The sequence below is a fragment of the Amblyomma americanum genome, chromosome 1, assembly GCF_052857255.1.
Source record: "Amblyomma americanum isolate KBUSLIRL-KWMA chromosome 1, ASM5285725v1, whole genome shotgun sequence".
Taxonomy (NCBI): Eukaryota; Metazoa; Arthropoda; class Arachnida; order Ixodida; family Ixodidae; genus Amblyomma; species Amblyomma americanum.
Genome location: NC_135497.1, coordinates 321,541,430 through 321,565,005, shown reverse-complemented (window position 1 = coordinate 321,565,005; position 23,576 = coordinate 321,541,430). Strand labels below are relative to the sequence as shown.

At 49.2% G+C, this 23,576-nt stretch overlaps 1 protein-coding gene across 1 annotated transcript; it reads left to right on the top strand.

Moving 5' to 3' along the window:
* The first annotated feature begins 1,441 nt into the window (after positions 1–1,441).
* LOC144098961 (uncharacterized) lies at positions 1,442–23,576 on the top strand. The gene is made up of 6 exons (XM_077631952.1): positions 1,442–1,717; positions 3,899–4,064; positions 5,676–5,901; positions 13,365–13,680; positions 21,243–21,522; positions 22,500–23,576. Exons 1-5 carry the CDS (start codon positions 1,550–1,552, stop codon positions 21,516–21,518), a joined length of 1,152 nt encoding a protein of 383 aa, XP_077488078.1. The 5' UTR covers positions 1,442–1,549; the 3' UTR covers positions 21,519–21,522; positions 22,500–23,576.

The window sequence follows — 23,576 nt, the reverse complement described above, 5'->3', positions numbered from 1 at the left end:
GGGTGATGCTTCTAGAGCTGAAGGTTCCTTGTTTGGTGCTGGGCGATCATTCTGGAATGTGGAGATGGGCGGAATGAAAATGTGGGTGGTCAGTGGGCAGAGGCCTCCTGGAGGGTGGTGGCGGCGTTGCGCAACCGACATACAGATCTTGCCAAAGTGAGGGTTGTAATGCTAACGCATTAAACAATTACTGCCGCTTACACCAAGGGTCCAAGTCGATGAAATGATATACTTAAAGATGGCGTCCCTCGTGACAGCAGGACGATTGTGTTTATGTTATGAGAGGGTTCAAATGAATGCTTTGCGGTGAGTCCTTCACGACGACGAGGACGGTTGCGCGAAATCAAAAGTAAAAGAGGCGCTCACTCTGCAAGCGAGGACGGTCGCTGACCGGTACAAGTGCATACGTAAGGTGACGATTGTAAATGCTCTGCCACGGACTGTGCAACTAGGTTGCTGCAAGCTGGTGAAGATCACAGCACCTCACACCACTTTCATATGCACCAGAAAGGCAGAACACATAGTCGGTTGAGACCATCTATTTCTTAATACCCGACTGCCAACACCATATCCCGGCTTCTAAAAACCGCTCAGATATGCGCCTTGCGGAGATTGACCGTACAACCAAGACACATTCTGGGTACGACCTGAACTCCAGTCACTATTCTCTTTCATCCGCATCCTGTTCTCTTCTCTCAACCGCCTTACTATATAGTATATATAACGCCCACTGATTCGAGCTCTCACATGGATTTCACAGGTCAGTGCAGAAGAAAGTAAAACAAAATTCAGGACATATCTGGTGCCGACAGCAGACTTCACAGTAAGTTACTTCATAAAAGTATACACATCTCTCTGTAAACACCAAAACAGTCTACAAGCCATCTAACATGCGCTGGAACATGGGATCCGGAAGGCGCCTCTGCGAAGCCATGTTCGACATGAATCCTTTGTTTTTGTCATAGGGAACATTTTGAAACCCTTAACTTGCTCCGGAGAGCTAAACGATCACTTAGAATTATTGAATATACACAAATAAGCTATAAACACGGACAACAAAGAAAGCAGCAACAAGCGCTCTTTCTTCTTCTTGTCCGTGTTCACATTTGAACTTTTGTGATGCCAAACTTGTATGCCAAACCAACTAGCTCAGCATCTTATACCAATATGCTGTTTTTGCGTTCTCCCTAAGAATCAAACTTTTCTCTTCCTGTTTGCTCAACCTCCTCGACACCTGAAGTATATCTTGTTGTTCACCACGAACCCCATTCGTTGTTCGTTAATTTGATCAGTAAATGTTCTTTCAATACATGCCGAATAGCGACGTACTCGATGAAAATGAGAATAAAAATCTTCTTTTGATTAGTCCACTAAGTCGAATTCACTAAGACCACTATGTCAAGGAAGAGAAGCAGAAAAAAAGGAAGCAAGCTGACGCACGCAACACCGCGTGTGCACGCGCGGCGCGGTCAGGGGGCCTCCTCCTGGAACGTTCCATCAGCCCGTCGCTGCGGTTAGGCCTGCTGGAGCCGGCCCGCGGGCTCTCACCATGGACGTCAGCAGCGTCGTCTCCCAGAATTTCGTGGTCGAGAACGTCCTCAACCATCTGGACACGGAGGACCTGTTCACGTGCGCGGAGGTCAGCCGGCTGTGGCAGTCAGTGGCACTGTCACTGTTGCGCAGGAAGCTGATCTCAGTATCCGTCTGCTGCGCCAGGGTGAGCCACTCGTCTGCTTTTGACCGTCACTACAGCGCTTTTCTGCGGCGGCAGGAGAGGTCCCGCCGAGCATTTAAGCTAATTATAATAATAAGAATTAGTTTTTGCGAAAAGGAGATGGCACAGTATCAGTCTCATATATCGTTGGGCACCTGAACCGCGCCGTAAGGGAAGGGATAAAGGAAGGAGTGTAAGAAGAAAGGAAGAAAGAGCTGGCGTACTGGAGTGATCCGGAATAATTTCAACCACCTGGGGATATTGAACGTGCACTGACATCGCACAGCACACGGGCGCCTTAGCGTTTTTGCACCTTAGAAACGCAGCTGCCGTGGTCTGGTTTGATCCCGGGAACTCCGGATCAGTACCCGAGTACCCTAAAAACTGAGCCACCGCGGCGGGTGAGCATTTAAGCTTTAAGTTCCCGTTTCAAGCCAGCAAATATAGTTGCTACGTACCTAACCCTGAAGTGAAAACAGAGGTCTAAAGCTCAGTGAGAGGCTTTACTGATCGAACCCAATCTAGAATAAAGTACGTATCCCAGGTTTTATGGCGTAGGGCTCGTGGATTGGTAGCGCCCGAGAAAACAGGCTACTGCAGGCATATGGTCCTTAAATAGGCAGTCTTGTATCTACCAGAAAACCATACTGCGGCTAAATACATGAACCTGTGCATTTAAAATAGGGCGCTTTCAGGTAAAAGGCGTAACGGAAGCTTCTCCAGCACTCAACTCTGCCAGCTCTTGTGCACGGCAAAACAAAGAAGCATGAGCTTCCTTCCGCGCACTTTATCACCACTGAGAACGACTGGGGATTGGTGATGAAAATTGTTCAATTTGGCTTTTCTCACTCATGCCCTGTCATTACCCATTTATGAGAGACTTGAAACAGTCTGACTTGAAATCTTCTTCAGACTAACCCCCGTTCATTTAAAGCTGCTAAACTGGGGCCGAACGTCGCTCTCTGAATGCAAGAGTTATTAGAGCGCTTGAAGCAGCATGTATGCTGAATAGGTGCTCCAGAGAACAAGTACAAGGATGTCTGTTTCAGTGGCTTCCTTTCAGATACCTGCGGCTGTACAGCCTTACGTGACACTGCTGCGAGCTCGAACTGCAGTCTTTTGTCGTTGACTTGTGAGCGCGTGATAACGTGGAAGCCGCCGCCTCGCGCTCGTAGCTTGTGCAGCAGTGCCAAAGAATGCCGTCCTTGCCGTCCGCGACCAATTTTTGCTTTTGGCGGCTTTTTTTGCGAACCTGGATTGGAGCGTACACTTACCTGTGCCGCTTACAATTTACCTGTGCCGCTGTTTCCAAGAATTAGCTCTAAGGATGAATCAGTTCGCTGACACCTATCAAATGTTATCAGCTGACACTAATCGGCTAAGCAGCCAAACGCCAGCAGTGCATATAAGGGTCATTTGATCTCAAATGCAAGATGGATGCGGGCTGCCACGCTAATCACACACAATATGCTCTTCGTAGCCAGTTTTCGTCGCCAGCCGATATGATTAATGGCTTTTCCTGCACTAGAGCCGAGGTAGTCGCTTTTAGCCACGCCAAATTTTAGGGAGGGGGCTCAATTCCAATCGCCTAGGCTCCTTAAACTTTAGCTTTATCTCACAAGAGCGTTTTCTGTATTGCTTCTTTCCACCAAAATACGAGGTGCCGCGTTCGAACGCGGGCGGCATCCTGTGCGGTACCAGCGCATGTGACACCAAGCCAGCGCCGCGAAGGGGTACTCATGTGCTATGTGCACGTCTCCACGTGGAGAGCGTGAAGTGACATGCGTGTGACGAGCGATGATCGTATTCCCCGTTACCCTCAAATGTCATTGGCGTGTTAAGACTGAACAATGATACTACTGCACAATATACTGCACATGGATTGTTAAGTCTAGGACACAGTTGTTCAAGCATTCTGCTCACGACACTATATGCGTCTGACTCTGGTGATGACCTGTGGCAAATTTATGGAGGTTGGCAGATGAGTTTGGTGGAGCCTTGTAAAATGCCTTTTTTTTTTGTCCTGAGCAGCGCCTAGCAGGGCGGGCGAATGGCGCAAAGACGGGACGGTTAGCGAACCTTCGAGTTCCGAGTGCCAGTTAGTCGCAGGATGCTGGATGCGCGTGACGTTTGCGGAACAGCGTCGCTTGTACTGTACTTTTCCACGCGTGTTTCTGTGCGCAGGACCCGGAAGAGCTGCACGTTATGCCACCTGAGCCCAGCATGCACTCATGCGTGGATATATTCTGCACCAAGTTCGCCAGATTCCGCAACATCGCCAGGATGGCCGGCATGCACCCATCCCTAGTGTTCATTTCGTGCCACGCTGACCTCAACGAGGATAAGAGAGGTACGCCTGCAGACTGCTGTATAAAAAGTGGTCACGGCCACTGGCAATGCTATGTCGGAAAATGCTCTTCTAACTCAAAAATCCCATTTTTAAAAATTGTGTAAAGTCTTAAGAGAAATACCTGCACAGTATAGTGAACAATTAGCTAGCATGCCATTAAGAGCGTTGTTGGTTGCGTTCGCGAGTGCCACCAGGGCAAATAGTGCAGCACGAAGACACACGCATGATAGATGATCGGTCGTCTCTGCAACAACAGCTGTGATACCGCCGCGATGGCGACTGGTTGTAGTGCTCGGCTGCTGACCCGTAAGACGCGAGTTCGATCCAGGCCGCGGCGGTCGAATTTAGATGGACGCGATATTGAAGAGGTCCGTGTACTGTGCGATGTCGGTGCACGTTAAAGATTCCTAGGTGGTCGAAATTGTCCGGGGCCCTTTACTACGGCTTCCCCCATAGCCTGAGTCACTTTGGGGATTTGAACTTAAACCTTAAGCCAAACAACATTTAATGCCATTTCACCCTCAGCCCTGTGGCGCCAAGGCGTATTAAGCGGTACGACACTGACCCTGCAACGCCTGTTGCGCGACCGCCACGTGTTTCTTCTCATTACAACGGTACACCAAGCCATATAGTTAGTGTGGTTCGTTACCAGTACATCCGTTGTTGGGCATCAAGGAACCTATAGACCTCTCGACTGGCACACGGAGACGTCAAAGCACTTTCTCTGTCCACTGCTGCGGACAGCTGCAGACATCTCGCCCTACGATTTCCGCCATGCTTGCGCTATAGGTGCACGCAACAGTCCAAAGGGCAACATGGTGACGCCAAGGCAGCACTTATTGGAAAGGTCTTTATTAAAACAGTGACGCCCGAAGGAAAGCCGTTTAGCACTTGAGACATCGTGAGAGGATAACCAAAAACTCCTGGGTGAAAGTGAAAAGCTTGAGACGCAAAATGGCGTTGGGTGACGAACCGTCCTAACATTTTATTTCGCAGTATATTTTATATTCTTTATCACAGTATATCGGGCCTTTCAATCACTGTGCCAGCGCCGCCTATGCGGTGTGAGCCGCTCTAGGTTGGCTGTGGTTCATAGATTGGTCACGGCGACAGTCCTAGGGTCACGGATTTTCCGAGCGATAATGCTCCTAGGTGTGAACGTCACAAATTCATTAAATAAGTCATGGTCCAGAACGCCAGTTACGTGCAGCCATTTTTATTTGGAGAGAAGAACTCATGTCTTGCCACACTTCATTACATGGCCCGCAGACCGCACCGTTACTGGCATACCGAAACATCCCGAAAAGAGGCAGTCGAAAATGTACAAGACAGTAAGGGCTGCAAAATTAGGCCACATTGGATCTGAAGACCTCTCAGGACTTCTCGCCCCTGACATGCACTCTTCTTGCCGAAGGGAGGGCGTAATTTAAGCTCATTCCTTAAAGCGAACCAGCACCACTGCATTCAGGAGAAAAAAAAGACTTCAGCATTCAGACACACGTTCTCCATAACATGAAATAGTGAAAAATCGGCGAGGGTGATTCCGTGGGAAGAACAGCCCCCGAATGACGGCCGGTGATAGCGTGTCATCTTCTGCCCCATTCCGCGCAGTGGTGGAATGTCTGCGGGAGCTGCTGCCGCCTGACTGCGTGGTGGTGTATTTCAAATTAGAGCTGGTACGCGGCCCGGACTCCAGCAGCGAGGAGGTCTCGCATGAGGGTATCTTCGGGGAGTTCCTCTTCCGCACCGAAGCGCTCCCTCGAGTGCTATCCTCGCTTGAGGACAGCGACGGTTCGGAGAGCCAGCAGCAGCCGCCGGACGCCCCCACAGCAGCTCGGTGAGTAGTTAATACTGACAGCCAAGTGTTCTGAAGTCGCGCTGCTTGCCCAAACTTTCTGTCGATAGACGTGGCTCCAAACCTGGAACATTGTACGAGAGCAGTCGTCCTGCCAGCTAAGCTGTGTTCTGGGCGCATATTGCAGCGTCGAGCTGTACTCGACACCTGGAGCACAGCCACACAGGCCGGGGCGGATTTGAGGGGGGGGGGGGGTGGACGGAATAGGTTGTTGCCTCCTCCCCCCTACCGAAAAATCTTGCACAGTATTAATATTCTGACCCCATATATTTTGCCGAAAAAAGCCCAAGAAATACTTGGTTTGAAAGGGATCGCCCTGTCGCTTTTCACTTTTCATGGTACACAAATACTTAAAATACTTTGCTGGCCACCGGGCACTGCTGGTCAAGAAAATAAAAGTGGCCAGTTGTTGGCTGCTTAACATTCGACAAGTGGAGAATCAGCTCTCTGGTATAAACTGCTCTCGGTTAGCCGGTATTTTCCGCATTCTACGCCTGTCTCTCCGGTGGCCGCTCAGTACTGGCGTCGGCGATGAAGCAGAGGAGGCGAACAGCGCACGGTTCGCATTGCTGCGAGCGGTGTACGGGCCCCGGTAAAAGCGGCCGACCTCTGGTATCGGTTCCCGGGAAACCTGAGCTCTTCGTGCGATGGCCGCGTGTCGCAAGGCTTCCAAGTGGATTGCAGAGCTCTCGGCTGTCGGCCGCGTGGGTCGTTTCAGGGCTGCCTGAACGCGTAACCTGCTGCATTCGCACTGCGCGGAATTTTGGAGGAGGCTGGAATGCGATCGTAACTCTATAATGTGGACTAGAAGAGACAATGGTGTAGGCAGACGTTTCTCTGCACCGGTGCGGTTTGCTTTGGCAAAGTTACCGGGGTCCATGAACAAATCGAAAAGGCGGCGCGAGCAGGGTGACAGGTGTTGATTTGGGTGGATGCGCTTAATCATAACCTTGCACACCTGCCTATGCCACTGGTTCAAGTATCCCTTGCATCTTCCTGTGAGACGCGCTCGCAGCTCTTGTATCTCGTGGAACAGTCTTGGCGAGAACTGCAACCTCAACACATCGCAGCTTTTCGGGCCTGCGACCTTTTCCGCATTCGCAAGCATCGCCGCACTGCGCGATTGGACTGGCTAGGATTTCGACTCTGGAGCCGGAATGAGTGTAGCCCACCGTCACCACAAGTATATTTTATGAAGTGGTTGTCTTTTATGTTTTCGTGATACATAAAATTTCTGAATGAAAGTCAGTAGCAATTGGTCAAGCAAAACGGAACATCATTGGTTAGATTCGGAACTAGCTGCTACAGAAAATTCGATGAAGCACGCGGAATATATTAAGTTGTGCAAGGAAGAACGAAGGAGCACTGTCTTCAGCTTACCCTCAGCGCATTTTTCAAGCAAACAAGCAAACTTCGGAAAACTGCAGCTTATTTGCTCTCGTACAACACGAGGACGATTAAAAAAAATACACTGCTATCCTGCGAAATGAAAGCATCCACTGGTCTTTAATTGAGAGATCGCGGTTTAAACTTTCTGCTGCTCCAAGCTGCGCGTTTGACGAAACTGGTAACTGAACCTGTGACGTCTCAGGCAGCGTTGCTATATGCACCAAGCGCCTAAATAAAAGGTGCACGAAGCGTTAGTCGAAAGTTCATTGCCTTTGTCGCGCCTTCCTTGAAGCTGCACGGATGGCCAGGTGCCAGGCCGTGTACTTCATGTGATGTCGTTAGTTACGATCGTCATCGCCATTAGCCTCGTGAGCCCCCCTATCTTCCTCTCTACTGGTCAGCTTGCGGCTGATGTACAGAATTGGGTGTTCTTCATGGTCGTAGCCAACTTGGCTTAATACAGCACCCGGTCCTCTATCGGCTGCATCACACTGGACTATAAACTTTCCCATAGTCAGGGGTCCTGAGCAAGGGTCGGGACACGAGTGCTTCCTTCAGGCTTTTGAATTCTTTTTTTAGTTATCCCAAATTACGTTAGTAGGTGCTCCCTTTCGCAAGGCGTCATTTAAGGGACTAGCCCGCTGTGAGTAGCTAGTAATATATGGCTGGTAGTACCCAACTAATCCCAAAAAGGAGCGAATTTCCGTTTTCGTCCGTGGTTGCGGAAATGCTGCGATCGGGGCAATCTTTAACTCGGATGGGCTCCTAGTTCCCTGGCCTACAACGTGGCCTAAGTACGTCACATGAGCGCACCCAAATCTACACTTTTCTGCCTTCAATATCAGTCCTGCCTGTCGTAAACTGGAAAACACGGTCTTTAGGTGTTCTAGATGCTCTTGCCAGGTTTCCGAAAAAATAGCGACATCGTCTAAATAAGGGAGTGCAAAGCACTGCATGTCCTTCAGTACGATGGCCATGAGTTTCGAGAAGCTGTAGGAGGCATTCTTCAACCTAAAGTTAAGCATTAAGGGTCGAAAGGTGCCCGCTGGGGAGATGGAAGCGGCATACCTGCTCGCGCTTTCTGAGAGGTGTACTTGCCAATATCCCCGTACGAGATCGACGGTGAAAATGAATTTCGCGCCGCTCACCCTTTCTATCCTTTCCTCTATGTTGGGAATCGGGTATAGCTGATCCCTGATAATTGCATTCAGCTTTCTATAATCCACGCAGGGACGAGGATCTTTCCCTGTGTTCTCAACAAGAATTACCGGTGAGGTATAGTCACTTTCCGCTGGCGCTACAGACCCCTAACTCCAACATGCGCTGAATTTCCGCGTTCATTATTTCTTTTTGCCGCGGTGATACCCTGTAGGGTTTCGACCGTACCGGCTCATCTGATGTGAGCTCAATTTCGTGCGTCAGGAGGTGTGTCTTTCCCGGGCGACTGCTAAATAGGTCAGAGAATTCGCTCAACAAATGCTTTATCGTGTCGACCTGGGCCCCGCTCAGGAAATTTGCATTCACGGAGAGCCAGAATGTTCCCCACGTTGTCACTAGCGTCCGCACCTCCCCTCCAACCCTAACTCTCGCTGTCCAGCTCTTCTGGTGCATGTAGAGTCAGATTGACGATCCCGCTGCGTTCCACGAACGGCTTCATCAGATTGCAGTGATATATTCTCACCTGCTTTTCCCGGCCTGGGACCCTTAGCGCGTAATTCGTCTCCGAAAGTTTTTGCAACGCTTCCACTGGACCATCCCAGTGAACTTCCAGCTTGTTTTTTCTCGATGGCCGGAGGATCATCACGCGATCGCCCGCGGTGAATCCTGGAAGGCGCGCGTTTTTGTCATAATAGACCTTGGCGGCCTCCTGGGCAGCTTTCATATTTCGGTTTACTATTTCCCTCGTGTTGTTAAGGCGGTCCAGTAGTTGAAGCACGCACTCAACCACTGTTTGGTTCTCTCCGGTTCCTTCCCACATTTCTCTCAGCATTCTGAGGGGAGAGCGGAGGGCTCTTCCGTACACGAGTTCTCCTGGTGTAAACCCCGTTGCTTCGTGGTGGACGGTTCGTAAAGCGAAAAGTGTGGCCGGCAGACAATCCTCCCAGTCTGCTTTATGCTCATAACAAAGAGCGCGTAGCACCCGCTTTAGCACCGAATGCCATTTCTCTACACTGTTGGACTGCGGATGATACAACGAGCTGTGTAAGTTTTATTCCGCATATTTCTAGGAACGTGGTCGTCAAGGCGCTTGTAAAGACCGTCTCTTGATCGGCTTGGATTTCGGCCGGAAATCCTATTCTCTCGAACACTGACAAAAGGGCGTCAACTATTTCTCTGGAGCTCAAGTACTTCAACGGAATTGCTTCGAGAAATTTTGTGGCGGGACATAGCATAGTAAGCAAGTACTTATAGCCTGATTTTGTTTTAGGCAAAGGGCCTACTGTGTTTATTACAAGCGGACGGAAGGGTTCCGAGATCAATGGAACAATTTTCAGTGGAGACTTCCATGTCTCTCCCGGCTTGCCCACGCGCTGGCACGCATCGCATGATTTTACGTAGTGTTCTGCATCTTTGAAACAACCTGGCCAATAATATTCTATTAATAGCCGCTCCTTTGTTTTATTGATTCCCAGATGTCCTGCCAAGCCATTTCCGTGGCAGACACTCAGAATGTCCGCTCTGTATTTTTTGGGCACGACCAGCTGATCAAATGTTTTGCCTTTTCTGTCCTGGTAGTGTCGGTATAGTAAGCCTCCGTTATCATGCATCGTTATGTTGCGTCTCGCGACGCCCTCTTTAGCTGTAAGGTGCAGTCTTTCTAAAGTGGGATCCTGCTTCTGTTTTTATATTAGGGACTCCCTGTTCACCAGCAGAAGGAGATCAAAACTACGCGATGTTGGAGATAAAATGGATACTTCAGCGTTTTCTGCCTCATCTACCGACTTATTGGTTGAAGTCCCTGGTCGCTCATCTGCTCGGTCAGCTGTCTGGCTTTCATTCCTCGTTGGTTCCTTTCCCTCCTCATTTGTTTGCAACGATATGCTGGCTGGTGCGTCTCTGGCTACCTGAGGTTCGGGAATCTGACTTACTTAAGATGCGAGCTGGCGAGTTTTTGACCTTGTCAAAGCTTGTATCACCCCGCTTCCGAGCTTCTGGCCTCTCTCGCGTAGCAATTGATCTGATCGATTCGAGAAGAGGTAAGGATATTGAAGCGACACGGCCTCTGAAACTGTGGCCTCAGTGATTATCTCTCCAAACGGTCCACGAATTCTCACTCTAGATATTTGAAGGCATACACTGTGTTCTTCTACTGCCTGTTTTATCCACGATACATCTCTCGTGATATCGTCGGCTGAAACGTAAGACGGATCGACAACGTCCATCGTCGCGGCGCTGTCACGAAGCACTCTGGACGGTTTCCCGTTAACGTGCTGCTCGTGCAGGTGTGGCTTAAGGAGCTCTACATTCTTGGCGTTATATTCGACGCATGAGAACACCAAACGTTGCTTTGTACACTTGGTTGCCAAGTGCCCGACACCATTGCTGTTGTAGCAACAAAATGGCCTACTAGCGTCAAACTCTTTTTTCGCGGCTTTGTCTGCTCCCTGTCTCTTTGCCTGATCTTCACGCTTTTCTGGCGCTACTTTCGTTGCCTCCAATTTCTCCGAACTTCTAGCACTTCGCGTCTTTCTGCTAGGCCCTTTATCTCGTATCGCGTTTCGAGCGTGTTGCGCACCCTCTTCAGTGCTCAACCTTCAGCGCGAAACGTACTCCTCTGCTAGCTCAGCGGCGCTTTCAACTGTGCCGACTATTTCCATGTCTTGAACCCACAGTTTCACCACTTGGGGAATGCTTCGGTAAAATTGCTCAAGGCAAGAACACTCGATGATTTTGTCTCGGCTTTCGTAAACCTCGGCCCCCTTTAGCCACTCTAGCAGATTCGTCTTTAGGCCATACGCGAAACCCGGATAGCCCTCGCTATCCTTTTATTGTGCTCCTGAAGCGCTATCGGCAAGCTTCGGCTGACAGCCTGTACCTTTTTAGCAGACTGGCTTTGACTTTTTCGTAGTCAGCTGCGTATTGTGTGCTAAGTCTCGCTATGACTTCAGCTACTTCACATGGCCAGAGTTCAGAAGCCGTTGCGGCCATGTACTGCGAGCAAAGTTCTCCCTTTCGCAAGTTCTCTCAAAGTTTCCCAGGTGCAATCCTATGTCCCTTCCACTGTCATAGGGCAGCATGAATCTGTTCAATTTATATGATTGTACATCGCTTGCTCTTTCAGAAGACTCGGCTCTCGTACTGTCGCCTTTTTTCCAATTTTCATTTTGAAGCTGCAATTGCTTTAGAATTCTTTCTTCTTGTTCAGCTTCCCACTTTTGCCATTCCTTCTCTTTTTCCCATTCCGCTTCCCTTTTCTTTTTTCCTCCTGATCGGTTGTCTCTTTACGTGGTTTTTCTTCCCGTACCAGCTGATCGTCCTCTACGTGTTTTTGAATTGTCTTGCATATTTCAGGTTTTGTAATTTTGCCCTCTAGTTCTATTGACAGTTCCTCGCAGAACAACAGCAAGTCCGGTTTTGACAATTTCATAAGGTTCATGACAACGCTTTCTCCGCTTTGGCAACGATATCTTCAAAATGTCGTGAAATTACCCTTAATCAATTGACATATACTCCCCAGTGATTCTAGATTATTCTCTCAAAATCTGAAGCCTGGCTAATCCTACAGCAAAATGCCGAAACGCGTACCGGTTGAGAAAGCACGATGTCGCACGCTCCATCCCAGCTGCTGCCAACCAGTTTTTAGGGATGAGGGGTCCTTGAGTGAGCTGACTCTTTCAGCGCCGCAGGTCCCTTCTACGAATGACGTAGTCGGATTTGGTTATGAAGGAAACTGTACAGGGGGTTTATTTACATTATTACAAGATTTAGGAATCAATTGGAGGGTGATGGGGGAAGGTCGGGGGATCTGAGAAGATCTGAGGATGATCGAGGATTTCTTCTCACGGCACTCGTCGTCCGGTTTTAAAAGGGTCCGGTCCCTAGGATTTCCCAAGTTCGAGGAGGTCTTCGCCAGGTAAGGCGTGGCCTAACTTGCGCTGTCGTACACACACACCACTTCATATAGGGACACGCCCCCGTCACATGTATCGCCGGAGAGAGAGGGTGTCGCTGGACCATCGTCCCCACCAGAGAGGGCGTTGTCTTCGCGTCCGAACGACAGTTCTCACGCTGTCAAGCCGGACACGTCTTCCGCGAAGTCCGAATGGGGGAGGCGCCGGCGAGCCGGCACAGTTGAAGGGGTGAGCCACTCCTGCTCGGGTTGGCGGTCCCAAACTGCCTCCGTAGCAATGTTGTTTACAAACGGCGGCAGAGTCATCCGTCTCGAATCCAATAACCCAAGCGGGGACAGGCCGTGGGAACCAAGATCCCTATCGCCGTGCAGGGACCCCGGCTGCAGGTGTCCCGGGCCGACTACGCAGCTAACCCAGACGGGCTGTCGCCAGAATCCTTACAGCGCCCTGGAAGAGAACGTCGGCGACGGTTGTGCGCTCGGCGCTGGGCTGCCCGCATGAACCAGAGGGCGCTTAGAAAGCCAACGTTTCCATGTTGGCTCAAGTCCAGGTCGGCGCCTTGCTGACAGGGCACTGCAGATGCTCGTGAGGCCTATCGGCATCCACAACGGCGGTATAGGCTAGGATGTCGGTAATATCCTTGCGCAAGAAAACCCAAACCGTTACTTTGTGATGCCGATGACAATAGGTTGTTGACGGCGTTGTCAAATTTTCGTACTCATTTTTAGGCGCTTTTCTCGGAACAATGGCGGGCGTTAGAATCGATTAAATACCGCATATCCTCAGATGTGTTTCAGGTGTGTTGTTCATTTCTGATTGTCGTCGGCGCTGTTTTTCGTCTTGGATCGGCATGTCCTCTTACGCTTTACGTGCGCCAGCAGAGTCTTTATTCCATTTTGTAACAGTTGCATTGTTTGCCCGCTCCAACAACTCATTCGTCTGCGTGAGCTAACGCTGCTTTTCACCGCTGCGAAACCGGCGCAGTCCGTCGTCCCCCCAGCTGCAGGGGCGCACCGACGACGACGAGCCTCCAGCGACGGCTTCTTCCGCGGCCGCTGCCACGGCCACTGCCACTGCCGAGACGGCTGCAGGCGAGCTGGTCCGTGCGGAAGCGGCACCGGAACCCCTCGTTTGGCCGCGGCCCCGCCTGCCGTCTGTGGGCAGCAACGGCGGCGCCGTCTTCCACAACGTGCTACCTGGCGTCCTCATGTTCCAGGCGCTGCACGTGACGGAGGCTAGCGTAGAGGGAAACGCCACCACCTCTCGTTTCATGGAGGAGGCCACGCGCAAAACCATCCAGGTAACTCCCCTTGCCGCGATGAAATATCCTCTGTACCTGTGTACTCCTTGTCGGCTAGTCGGCTACGAATCTGCAACAGTTGCAGTTCATATTGGCATTGAAATATTTCTCACTAGCTCGAAAGCTCTATGACAGAAAGCGCCCTTCATTTCTATAAGCAAATTAGCTAGTGACAAATTGAAAGCCTGCATCGGTAGGGTACCGCGTTGTAATCAAAGAGACCACTCTCAAGCAGAAAAAGAAGCTCTTATAAGCTATAGCAGCAAAAAACAAAAACAAAATACATTTGTCGCCATAATCAGCCAATACTGCAAACAAAAGCCTGCGTCGACACCGATTTTGGGGCACGGATCTCGGAAGCTATGTTAACACGTTATTCACTTCAAATATTAGCAACACGCTCTTTTCGGTAAGGATGTCACTGCTTTCAACCGACTGGCTGAAAATTTTTATATCCGATTTTCTCCACAATGAAAGGGTTTCTTTCTGCCGCAAAGAAGTCACCATACCCTGAAATAGGCAAGGAATCAATTTTACTGGGAACAACAATTGAGTGAATTGCACTCAGTGTTCCCTGGACATGCGCTCAACTTGCGGTGCCGTGGGTGGCATATTTAGGGTGTGGTAGCTAGCAAGTAACCATGCGAGCTAGATATACTTGGTACGTATGTACAGCCTTAAGTCAAAGGTGTAAAACCGATGCATCACGCTGGTTTTCCTCTGGGTCAAGCTGCGTGGCTCGTTGCAGATCGGCTGCATCCCCAAACCTACGAGAGGAATGATTATGAGAGGAATTCTCGCCCTTATCCTTCCGAAACATTGGACTTTCACGGTTGCTACATACGACTTAGAAGCAGACCTGTTGCACTGGAAGGATGCAGAGTTTTCACTGGTAGCGACCGCGTGGCGGTGGTCGATTGAGCAGAGCTCATTAGGTGCCATGCCTTCCGGATCTGATTTGATCAAGTTAAGGCGCCCCCAGAGAAAGTGTAAGGTGCAGCTCTGCTGTCCGACGCATCGTTTCCATGAGAAGGCGCTGGCGAGGAGCCTGCAGTGTGTTATAGTGTACTTGCGCGACTGTCGTTTGGGCAAACTCGCTAAAGCCCGTCCCTCGCCCGACCGACATACGCTTCACTATACTTATTCGGTATTCAGCCTGCACAAGTACCGATGTGCACAAGTTCTGAAATTTCCTTTCGAAAAAGATTTAATACGGACTGATAGCCGTCTCTGCACAATTAAGGAGGATTAGTCGGACATGGCTTGCACCTAATTGACTTAGTCGTGTGACATTATTGGCTTCGCAATTTTTGGCAGCCTGCTCGAGACTTGCTAAACACCTTTCGCACCACTTGCCAAGTGCGCAAATGCCTGCCTAGATAACGCAAGGAAAGCGGTTCTGACGCAGAGGTCATCCACAAGGGAAATCATCGAAGCACAAAGAAGTGACCTCGGCGTCAGCACCGCTTCCCTTCCGTTATGAGGGAAGGAACTTGCGCACTTGGCAAAGGTGTGCGGAAGGCGATAAGCATAAGTTTTGTTGCTTGCCCATCGTGCCTGCTTTCCATCTCTCGTGCATCAAGCGATGTAGGTTATACATGCATGTAATTTCTGCTAGCAGCGTAGTTGAAAGTCGGCGCCGTGTATGGGTCCCCTTGTGTCTTCGTCTGCATCTTTTGCGATGTTTGAAGAAACTTACAAAACACTTCCTGCTTTAGCGCCGAAGAGTTTTTACGGCCATAGGAAATCAGTGCGGTAAACCAAACATTAAAATGCCACATGAGACACGCTACTTTCCATGTGCCCTGCTCACTCCGTCAGCACCTCCATCGGGCGGACGGTAGCTGGCACCTCAGCCGCTTATGCTTCAATTTACGAATAAACGCGTTGCAGATTCGAACAACACCTGTCACTAAAAATATGGTGTGCAGATATGCGCAATGAGAGAGCTGCCGGACGCATTGTTGCGCGTACTGCACTGCATGTCACTATATTTAACTATGCTGGAACTCTTCACAATCGCGCCGCAAAGCGCTTCCTGCGCTCTCTCTATTCGGAGCAAGTGAAAGGGTCGGTTACCCTGATTTCCTACCGAAATATCAAATCGGTAACAAGGAGTGCCTAAACTTTGAAGGCTAAAAAATTTAGTATTTAAAATGTCCACCCCGTGTATTGCTTTACTTTTTATTACCTTTGTACGCCTAATTTATTATATCTGTATGGACTAAGATTTCCATTCATTACCCCCTCTGGTCTCCTACGGTGGCTCAGTGGCTTTGGCGTTCAGGAGCTGAAGCCAAGGTCAAGGGATTGAATCGCGGCTGGGATGGCCCTATTTTCTGAAGGAGACAAGATGCGAAGACGTCCATGTACTGTGCGATGTCAGTGAGCGCTGAACAAACCCAAGGGACTGAGATTAATTCAGGGGCGTCGATTACGGCGTCCCTCATACATTGAATAATTGCAGAGGTAAATAACAATTACCTGCACATACCTCTTCTAGGTGGCAGGGCCTCTTGTCAAACTCAAAAGTAGTAGGCGCGGGCAAGCAACATTGACAATGATTTATCGCGGCAGCCCTGAGACTGCGGCCTCTCGGTTCGGTTAAGAGCATAAGTACAGCAGTCTCATACTCCTATCTGTGTATAGCTGAATACAAGTCAAGAACAAAGTGTCAAATTCCTCTCAGAGGAGGCACTCCAGCGAATGGCGTCGACCGATTCTCATGACGTCGTGGTTAATCTCCTTCAACCTGCGATTGTGATATAACATCATGAAAATCGGTCGACGCCATTGGCCGTAGGGCCTCTTTTGAGAGAAACCCACAGCTTTGGTCTTGACTTGTATGTGACTATAGACTGCCTGAGGGAAGGCAGAGAAACGACGGTGGCGAAATCGTGCTGATATACGTTAAGAGAAGGCTAGATGCGAAAGAAACCGGAAATTAAATCAATTATGACGTTTCCTGTGTTAAAGCAGGGAGATAGAAACAGGTGTCGAATCCAAGGGTCCGGATTAATTTCGAGCACCTATGGTTCTGAGGACTGTTTAATATTTGACTGCGTCAGCAGTATATACAGTCCTCTTTCGGCGAAAAGCCCGTGATAAGTGCGTGTGAGTGCGTGCGTGTGTGTGCGCGCGTGCATGTGTGTGTGCGCACCTGTGTGCATGTGTGCCCCAAGCAGATGGCGGTTGTTTGCGGGCGCCCACCGGTAAAAACGCACCTCCCATCTATACAAGCCTTCACTCACTACCTACCCCACCGCCATCCTCCAGAAGCCGCCACCCGACTAGAAGCCCAATGAGGCACAGATCGAAAAAGCGACGGCGAAATCAAATCCAAAGACGCAACGGGAAGACGATCTATGTAAGAGCGAAATCCACAGCCCCACAAGTCGAGCATTTTTGGAGATTTTTACTGTGAGCCAAGTGTGGAATATTGTAAGATACTCTTATGGAAATATTGCAGAGCCATTCTTCGGATACGTAGCAAAATGTTTTCATTAAAGTTCGTGTATCTCTCCCATCACGTAGTTAAGCTTGCAATGGAAAACCAATGGGGAGCGTATTTCTACGATAGCAAAAAAATTCAAGCCTGCTGAGGGGAGATCTACGTATATAATGCTATACTGCACTCTCGCGATATGTGAAAAAATTGCGTTCATAAACTATTTCTCGTTGAAAAATGGGCTTGTCGAGAATTTCTGGGTATTACTGATAACGCAGATTTGTCTAATCACATTGTGTGATAGCCTGTGCATTTTTTTTATTATCTAAAGATACTGTACACTAGGCGTCAATAGTTTCCTCCCTTCAGGCTGGGAACTCAGCATAGATCTTGTCAATTTTAGGCTTAATGCCTATGCCACAAGAAAATAGCGTTTTAGGCGGTACGTGTGACCGCAGCGGTGGCCATGTGGTTGAGCATCCGCCTCGCATGTGGGAGGTGCAGGGTTCGATTCCCAGCGCCGCCGGGAACCCACCGGTGATAGAATGGGCACAAGCTTTCCCCTGGTCTGGTGCTCGTCTTATTTAGGGTGAAATCCTTGGGAAATGGGCCTCTGACCCATTTTGAGATGTTGGAAATAACTTGTGCCATGATGCTATTTGGCCATAGATGCCCTTGCGCCATAAATATACATGATCATCATCATCGCCATCATCAATGACACGTGAGCCCTGGAAACTTTTGGCGCCGTGTGTACATCTAAACACCTGTCATTGCAGTTTCTAAATATAAGAATGAAAATAAAGCAGTGCTATATAGGCTATCAAAGTGCGATTGTAAGAGCATGAAATTTTCGCTTTTCGCAACAAGAAATGAGATTAAGGACGTTTCATATATAAGTAGCATTACTGCATATTACATAAAACTAATTAAATACCCTTGATAATCGCTTAGGTAAAAGCAAGAAAAAACTCGGAGGCTGACATTTTGTGGTGAACAACGTGGCGGCCTTACGAACAGTTATGAACAGTTGTACTATTTTTCACAAACTGAGCAATAACAATAATTAAAAACGTGTTTTCAACTAGTTTACTCATTTCTTCTGCAATGAATTTGCGCATAAACCGGACTGGTGGATGTGCCTATCGGTCAGTCTACTTGTAGCAGACGGGGCCGCTCTCCAAAGACGACGCTAAAGTGATATGCGATAATTCTTTTATTATTGATGCTAAACTGTACATGCTCCTCGAACGTGCTCGTCCAGACGGTCCTGTAAACATAAGAAAGAATACGAAATACTCTAATCAATATGCGCAAAATGCGATACGGCTAATATACACTGCAACAGGAAAACACGTGACATTAAACCTGCTGTCTGCCGTACGTGGCACTCGGAGACAGCGAGAGACCTAAATACAGCAGCGATCTTTAATCCTGCAAAGACTAAAATCAATTCGCAACACGCCGGTGTATTTGTTCTGAGAGTGTAAAGATAAAAAAGAATCCACGCGAAAGAGTTGGTGCAACTAACACAGCAACAGAAGAACACATTTGTTAACCGTCACGCCAGCCGTCTTAACGCCCGTCGAGGAAACCAACGACAGCGACGAGTATTCTCTAAAATCAAGGTGCTAATTAAGAACCGGCATCGTCAGATGCCGGATCACGTAAACAGACCTACAGCGTCCGCTGCTTTAGCAAAGCTCTCAACTGCACGATTTTCTCCTGCGTGATTCACTGCTAGAAATCGCACGTCCACGAAGATTAATTAGCGACTAGTTTGCGTACCAAACAACATAATGGAATGACTCACATTTTTCCTTTCCTATACTCCGTGTACAGTCCGACGCCCGCAAGAGCACGACTCGCTCATCCGCGTACATCAGCTCCGCCATCTTTACACTGCAAGTTAGCCTGCATCGATGTCGACTTCGGCGAAGCAGTCTTATGAGACTGCTTCGCCGAGAAATGGAACGCGTCCCAAGATGGCGGCTGTCCGGCTAGACGTCTAAGTAGCCGTCTACTTGGGAGTATTGAAACGCAGCCTAGCATACCGGTACTGACGCCGACTGCGCATGCTTAGTGGCATGGAAGGGACCGCAGGCAGGGCCCCTGCGTGTGCGCTGCCAGCATCCGGTATGCCGGTATAGACCGCTCCGTTGTGGGCTCTGTGGGCGTCTCCAAATTGCTCGCTGGGGGGTCGTGTGCAATTGGCGCTAGTGCGGTGGAAACGGTAGCGGAACCGGTTTTGCAACTACTCAGAGAAGAGACGTTACCACATCCTCCTCGCCCGATGAAAAAGTTAATACGTCTATGCTAGCACGTCTTCGTTATGCTAAAAGCCTCCAATGAGCGTTCCAGTAGGCAATTGGGTACGTTCAGGAATGAATTGCGACCAGATTTTAAAACTTTCGAACATGTTGAAATGCCAGGAAAGTTCCTGTAATTTTTCTGCCGAAATGGTGGTTGTTTGCTTCGCAAATACTTCTTAACTAGGCATAGGTTCAAAGGCAGTTACGGGCGAAAGAAATCCCGGCCGCGGCGGTCGCTTCTCGATGTAGGCGAAATTCCATAGACCTGTGTACTCTGCTGTGTCAGTGCACGTTAAAGAATGCCTGGAACCCTCCACTACGGCGTCCCTCATAGCCCGAGTCGCTTTAGGACGTAAGACCCCTTAAAACCAAAGCAAAACTTAAGTCCAATACAGGGCCGGTTTAAATCTTTTCAGACAATGCCACGCACAAAGCGTCTTCGCCGAAATTTCTCGTCTGCAGAACGTGCATCATTGGACGCTTGCTGCGCACGGCAAAGACTAAACAACGGACAATTTAACAAAGAAGGCCATACCCGACCAATTAAATTATTACAAAGGTAATTTTCCCATCATTTGCCCATTTCAGAACGGGTCATCCAACCAGATAATATCACGGCCCGTGCAGAAGAGAGGTTAATTACTTGTGCTAGATGGTTTTCTTCTACCGCGTCTGCAGGAAGTAAAAAAGTAAAAGCTTGCGTTACACTAGAAGTGTGGCAACACTTGTCGAGCCCACTCGAGCAGTCTTCTGGGGAGCTAAGGAAGTGAATTTTTAAAGCACCTATTATGTTTCACAGGCAGTTGTATTGCTCTGTAGCCACATGGACACACAAACGACAAAAGAGCAATACTGCTCTTAGCGGAGTTGCTATACTGCGCGCATTGCTCTACTGTTCAAGACAACAATCCTGCTCACGTCCGTACATATCTGCTGTCATTCATACCCTATTAGAGTGTATTAATTGACTGCGCTCCTAATACAATGTCATGAATAAGCTATCCTCTGTGAATGACGTGCAGATCAGGTACCCATTTTTTTTAGTTACTTTGAGTTGAATTTCTGACAGCAGATTTCCTGTTTTTTTTTCTGCTGTATTCCCGCGCCTCTCCTCTCATTATTACCTACTCCACATGAGTGCATTAGCATGCGTGAATGCATCTCAATATTTCGGCCGTTATGTTTGATGAATATTCTCTGGTCAACAGCGATCAGTACTGCGGTAACCGAGAGGTAAGAACTGTTAGTACGTTTACTGGCACAGTCCGCTGCAGTCTTGTAAATACAAGCTGCTGTAAAAAAAATTGTTTACCTCTCGGTTAAGTCTTCCAAAATCTGTACGTTGGCTTGTATTTTGGCGCGTTCTGTATGTCGAGGTGGACGTGTGCGCGGACGCAGAAAGAGAAAAACGCTTGACCTGATTGACTTCTTTGTACTGACAGGCTCAAGAGGCGAAGCACGGTAGTGGGAGTGTGTCGGAAACTTTTGAGGCTCCAAGTAGCAAATGTAGTTCAGACTCTCCTCAAAGCGTAGGTGCTGAAATAGGAAACCTCTTCGACACGTTCATGAAATAGTTTGAATAAGGCTGATAATACCGGTTTAAGTGCGTCTGTTCTCTAGTCGTTTCGCGCAACGACACCCGCTGCCTGTAAACTTGCGCACTGATAATTTTAGATCCCCTCTTGAATAATGAACTCCTCTGTTAACTCAAAATATCCGCCAAGCTAGTTTTAGTAGCCGTTCCCATTCGCGCTTTTAATGGCGAGTGTGCGAATGGAGCTACCCATTTCCTGTACATCCAGGTGACCTCAGCGGCGATGTACAGTACCATGTCGAGCACCAGCCTGCAGCCGTTTATGCGGAACCTGAGCGAGGGATTCGGCCCGACGACCAACACCATCGCGGTGGCCTTCCCTCGAAATCAGGACGAGGCAAGGGCTGAGCTGGACGCCTTTGAGCGCGCCTTCCCCAACGTGCCGGCGCTGGCCAACCAGGCCACCGAGTTCAACGTGGACGGCCAGTACGCCCCGTTGGGGCGCCTCAAGCTCATCCTGCTGCTGATCAAGCTGCTCGACTGAGCGGGTACAGCACTTCGCCCTGGCCGTCACTGAGTGCATGACACGCACAGACAGGGGCGGATTTACGGGCAACTGGGAAAAGGGGTGGTTGGGAGGAGCAATGCTATTTACGCAATGAATTTCTCCAATTTTGCATTTTTCATGTTCAATTTCTCGCTTGGTGAGAAAAGCGGCCTATCCTCCCAACCTAGCCCTCTTAAATCCGCCCCTGCACGTAGGGGGAGAAGGAAAAAAAGGCCACTTAGCTTCCTCCTCTGTGCAAATGTCGTGATTGATATCATTTTGGTGGCGATCGGAGGAGAAGTGAAACCAGCACAGAAGAGGGATAAAAGGACGGCATGTGTGGACACTGTACTATTCGCCCCTCGCCCCTTTCTTATTTTTGAATTTCTTCTCGCTCCTCAGCCGCGGTCTATTTCATGAAGGTAATGTTTTTTGGCGCCAACCAGTCAGTTTTCGAATGAGTTGCGTAGGCAGTAAACAGTGGGTCTTCTGATGACTATGGCGCAAGCTGAGCTCCCTTTTCTCCAATCACGTTGACCTGTGGAGTTGTGTAAACGATACATACGCAAACCGAACAGGTGGACCAAGCACGCAAGCTCAATGACTAAATTTGCACGTGGCTGTTCGGTTACGATGTTTTTGGCAAGTTATGCCTGCCAAATGAGAGTAATAGGGGCGTATAAAGGACCCCCAGTTACCATGTGTCAGTAATTCCTCACGAAATAGGTAGGTAGTGTAAACGTTCGAAAGCAGGTTACAGATTGCAGAGACCGACCACTTATGCCTCTGTGGGTCGGCCTGCTGATGCATTGTATGCTAGTTACGCTGCTTGATTCGAGCAACAAGCCGACACATTTTGGATGAGTAGTTCCCACGGGAAAGTAGCTGTTACTGAAAAAAACATGCACTCCTCTCTCAAGTTTCCTTCAAAGTGCATTTAGGTCTTACATTCTATTTCTGTCTTTATTTCTGCCTCAGGTTCGAGCAGCGGTCAAGGTCTCGGTGGCCAGGTGCCCATCGCGATGCTGGCCACAATATTTTAGATGTTTTTTTCATAAAGAAAGCGAAATTACCCGCCCACGTCACTCGTACACCACGTCTCCACAGCCATGTGACAAGTTCAGTGGTTAGCGGAAAAAAATTAAGCCGTATATTTTTACTTATGTGCGTGACCCTTTGCGGCCATTTCTTTTCGACATGCAGTTACATTCTACAGTGGCAGGCCACCCGCCGCGACTGCGAGAAGTGGCGGGTCCAAAATCAGTGAAGCCGGGAACCTTCGGAATGAATGGTTGACTGCAAGACTTATTGCTCAATAAGAGATGTTTGATAGCAGGTGTGTAGTGCATCATCTACAGCAGTGCGGGCTGGAGGAATGACATCACACACTGGTTGCCAAGGCGGGACGACGTGTCCTTGAAGAACGTCGTGGGCCTACTGGCGCCGACTGTGGCATGAAGGGGCATTGTGCATCACTGTCTGGTGGATTTATTGGCGGTCTAAGATCGGGAGCTTCGGATTGTGCGGATGATAGTCCTGATTCACTCGCTGCTGCGCCAGTATTGTCCGGGACCACTGAAGTCTCCGTTGGGACTTGTTCTGGGTGATGCCTCCTCTGTAAAGACAGAAGATATCGATTTCTGCGCAGTGCTCTGCCATCCTCTGCGACGACATGGTATGAGCGTGGCGCAACCATGCTTCGAACCTGCATCCCCAGGATTCTGGCCCATGCGCCTTTAAAAACCGGTCGCGCCATCTCGCGACAGCCGGCGGCGCGACGGCGCGTGACTCAGTGGCGACGAAAAATAAAAACTAATACCTAGTCGCGCATAAAAGTTAGAGATGAGCTCTCTAGCCTCTATGTTGAATGATTCTTACCTTAATAGAGCATCAATGTAGCTCATATATTCCGCTTACCATGCGCAATGAGCTACGATAGCATGGAGCCTATGGCGAGGTCCCGAAATATACCTCACTGGACTTCACTTTATCGCTCCCCAAAGCCCTAATTTAATATACATCGACAAGCTCTTGGAGCTTCAGGTACCGTATTGT

Bases quoted from the DNA above. Each gene is read 5' to 3' on its own strand.
- LOC144098961 (XM_077631952.1), top strand. From the start codon at position 1,550: ATGGACGTCAGCAGCGTCGTCTCCCAGAATTTCGTGGTCGAGAACGTC. The intron at 1,718-3,898 runs GTGAGCCACTCG...TTCTGTGCGCAG, and splicing joins TATCCGTCTGCTGCGCCAGG to GACCCGGAAGAGCTGCACGT. The intron at 13,681-21,242 runs GTAACTCCCCTT...CTGTACATCCAG, and splicing joins CCACGCGCAAAACCATCCAG to GTGACCTCAGCGGCGATGTA.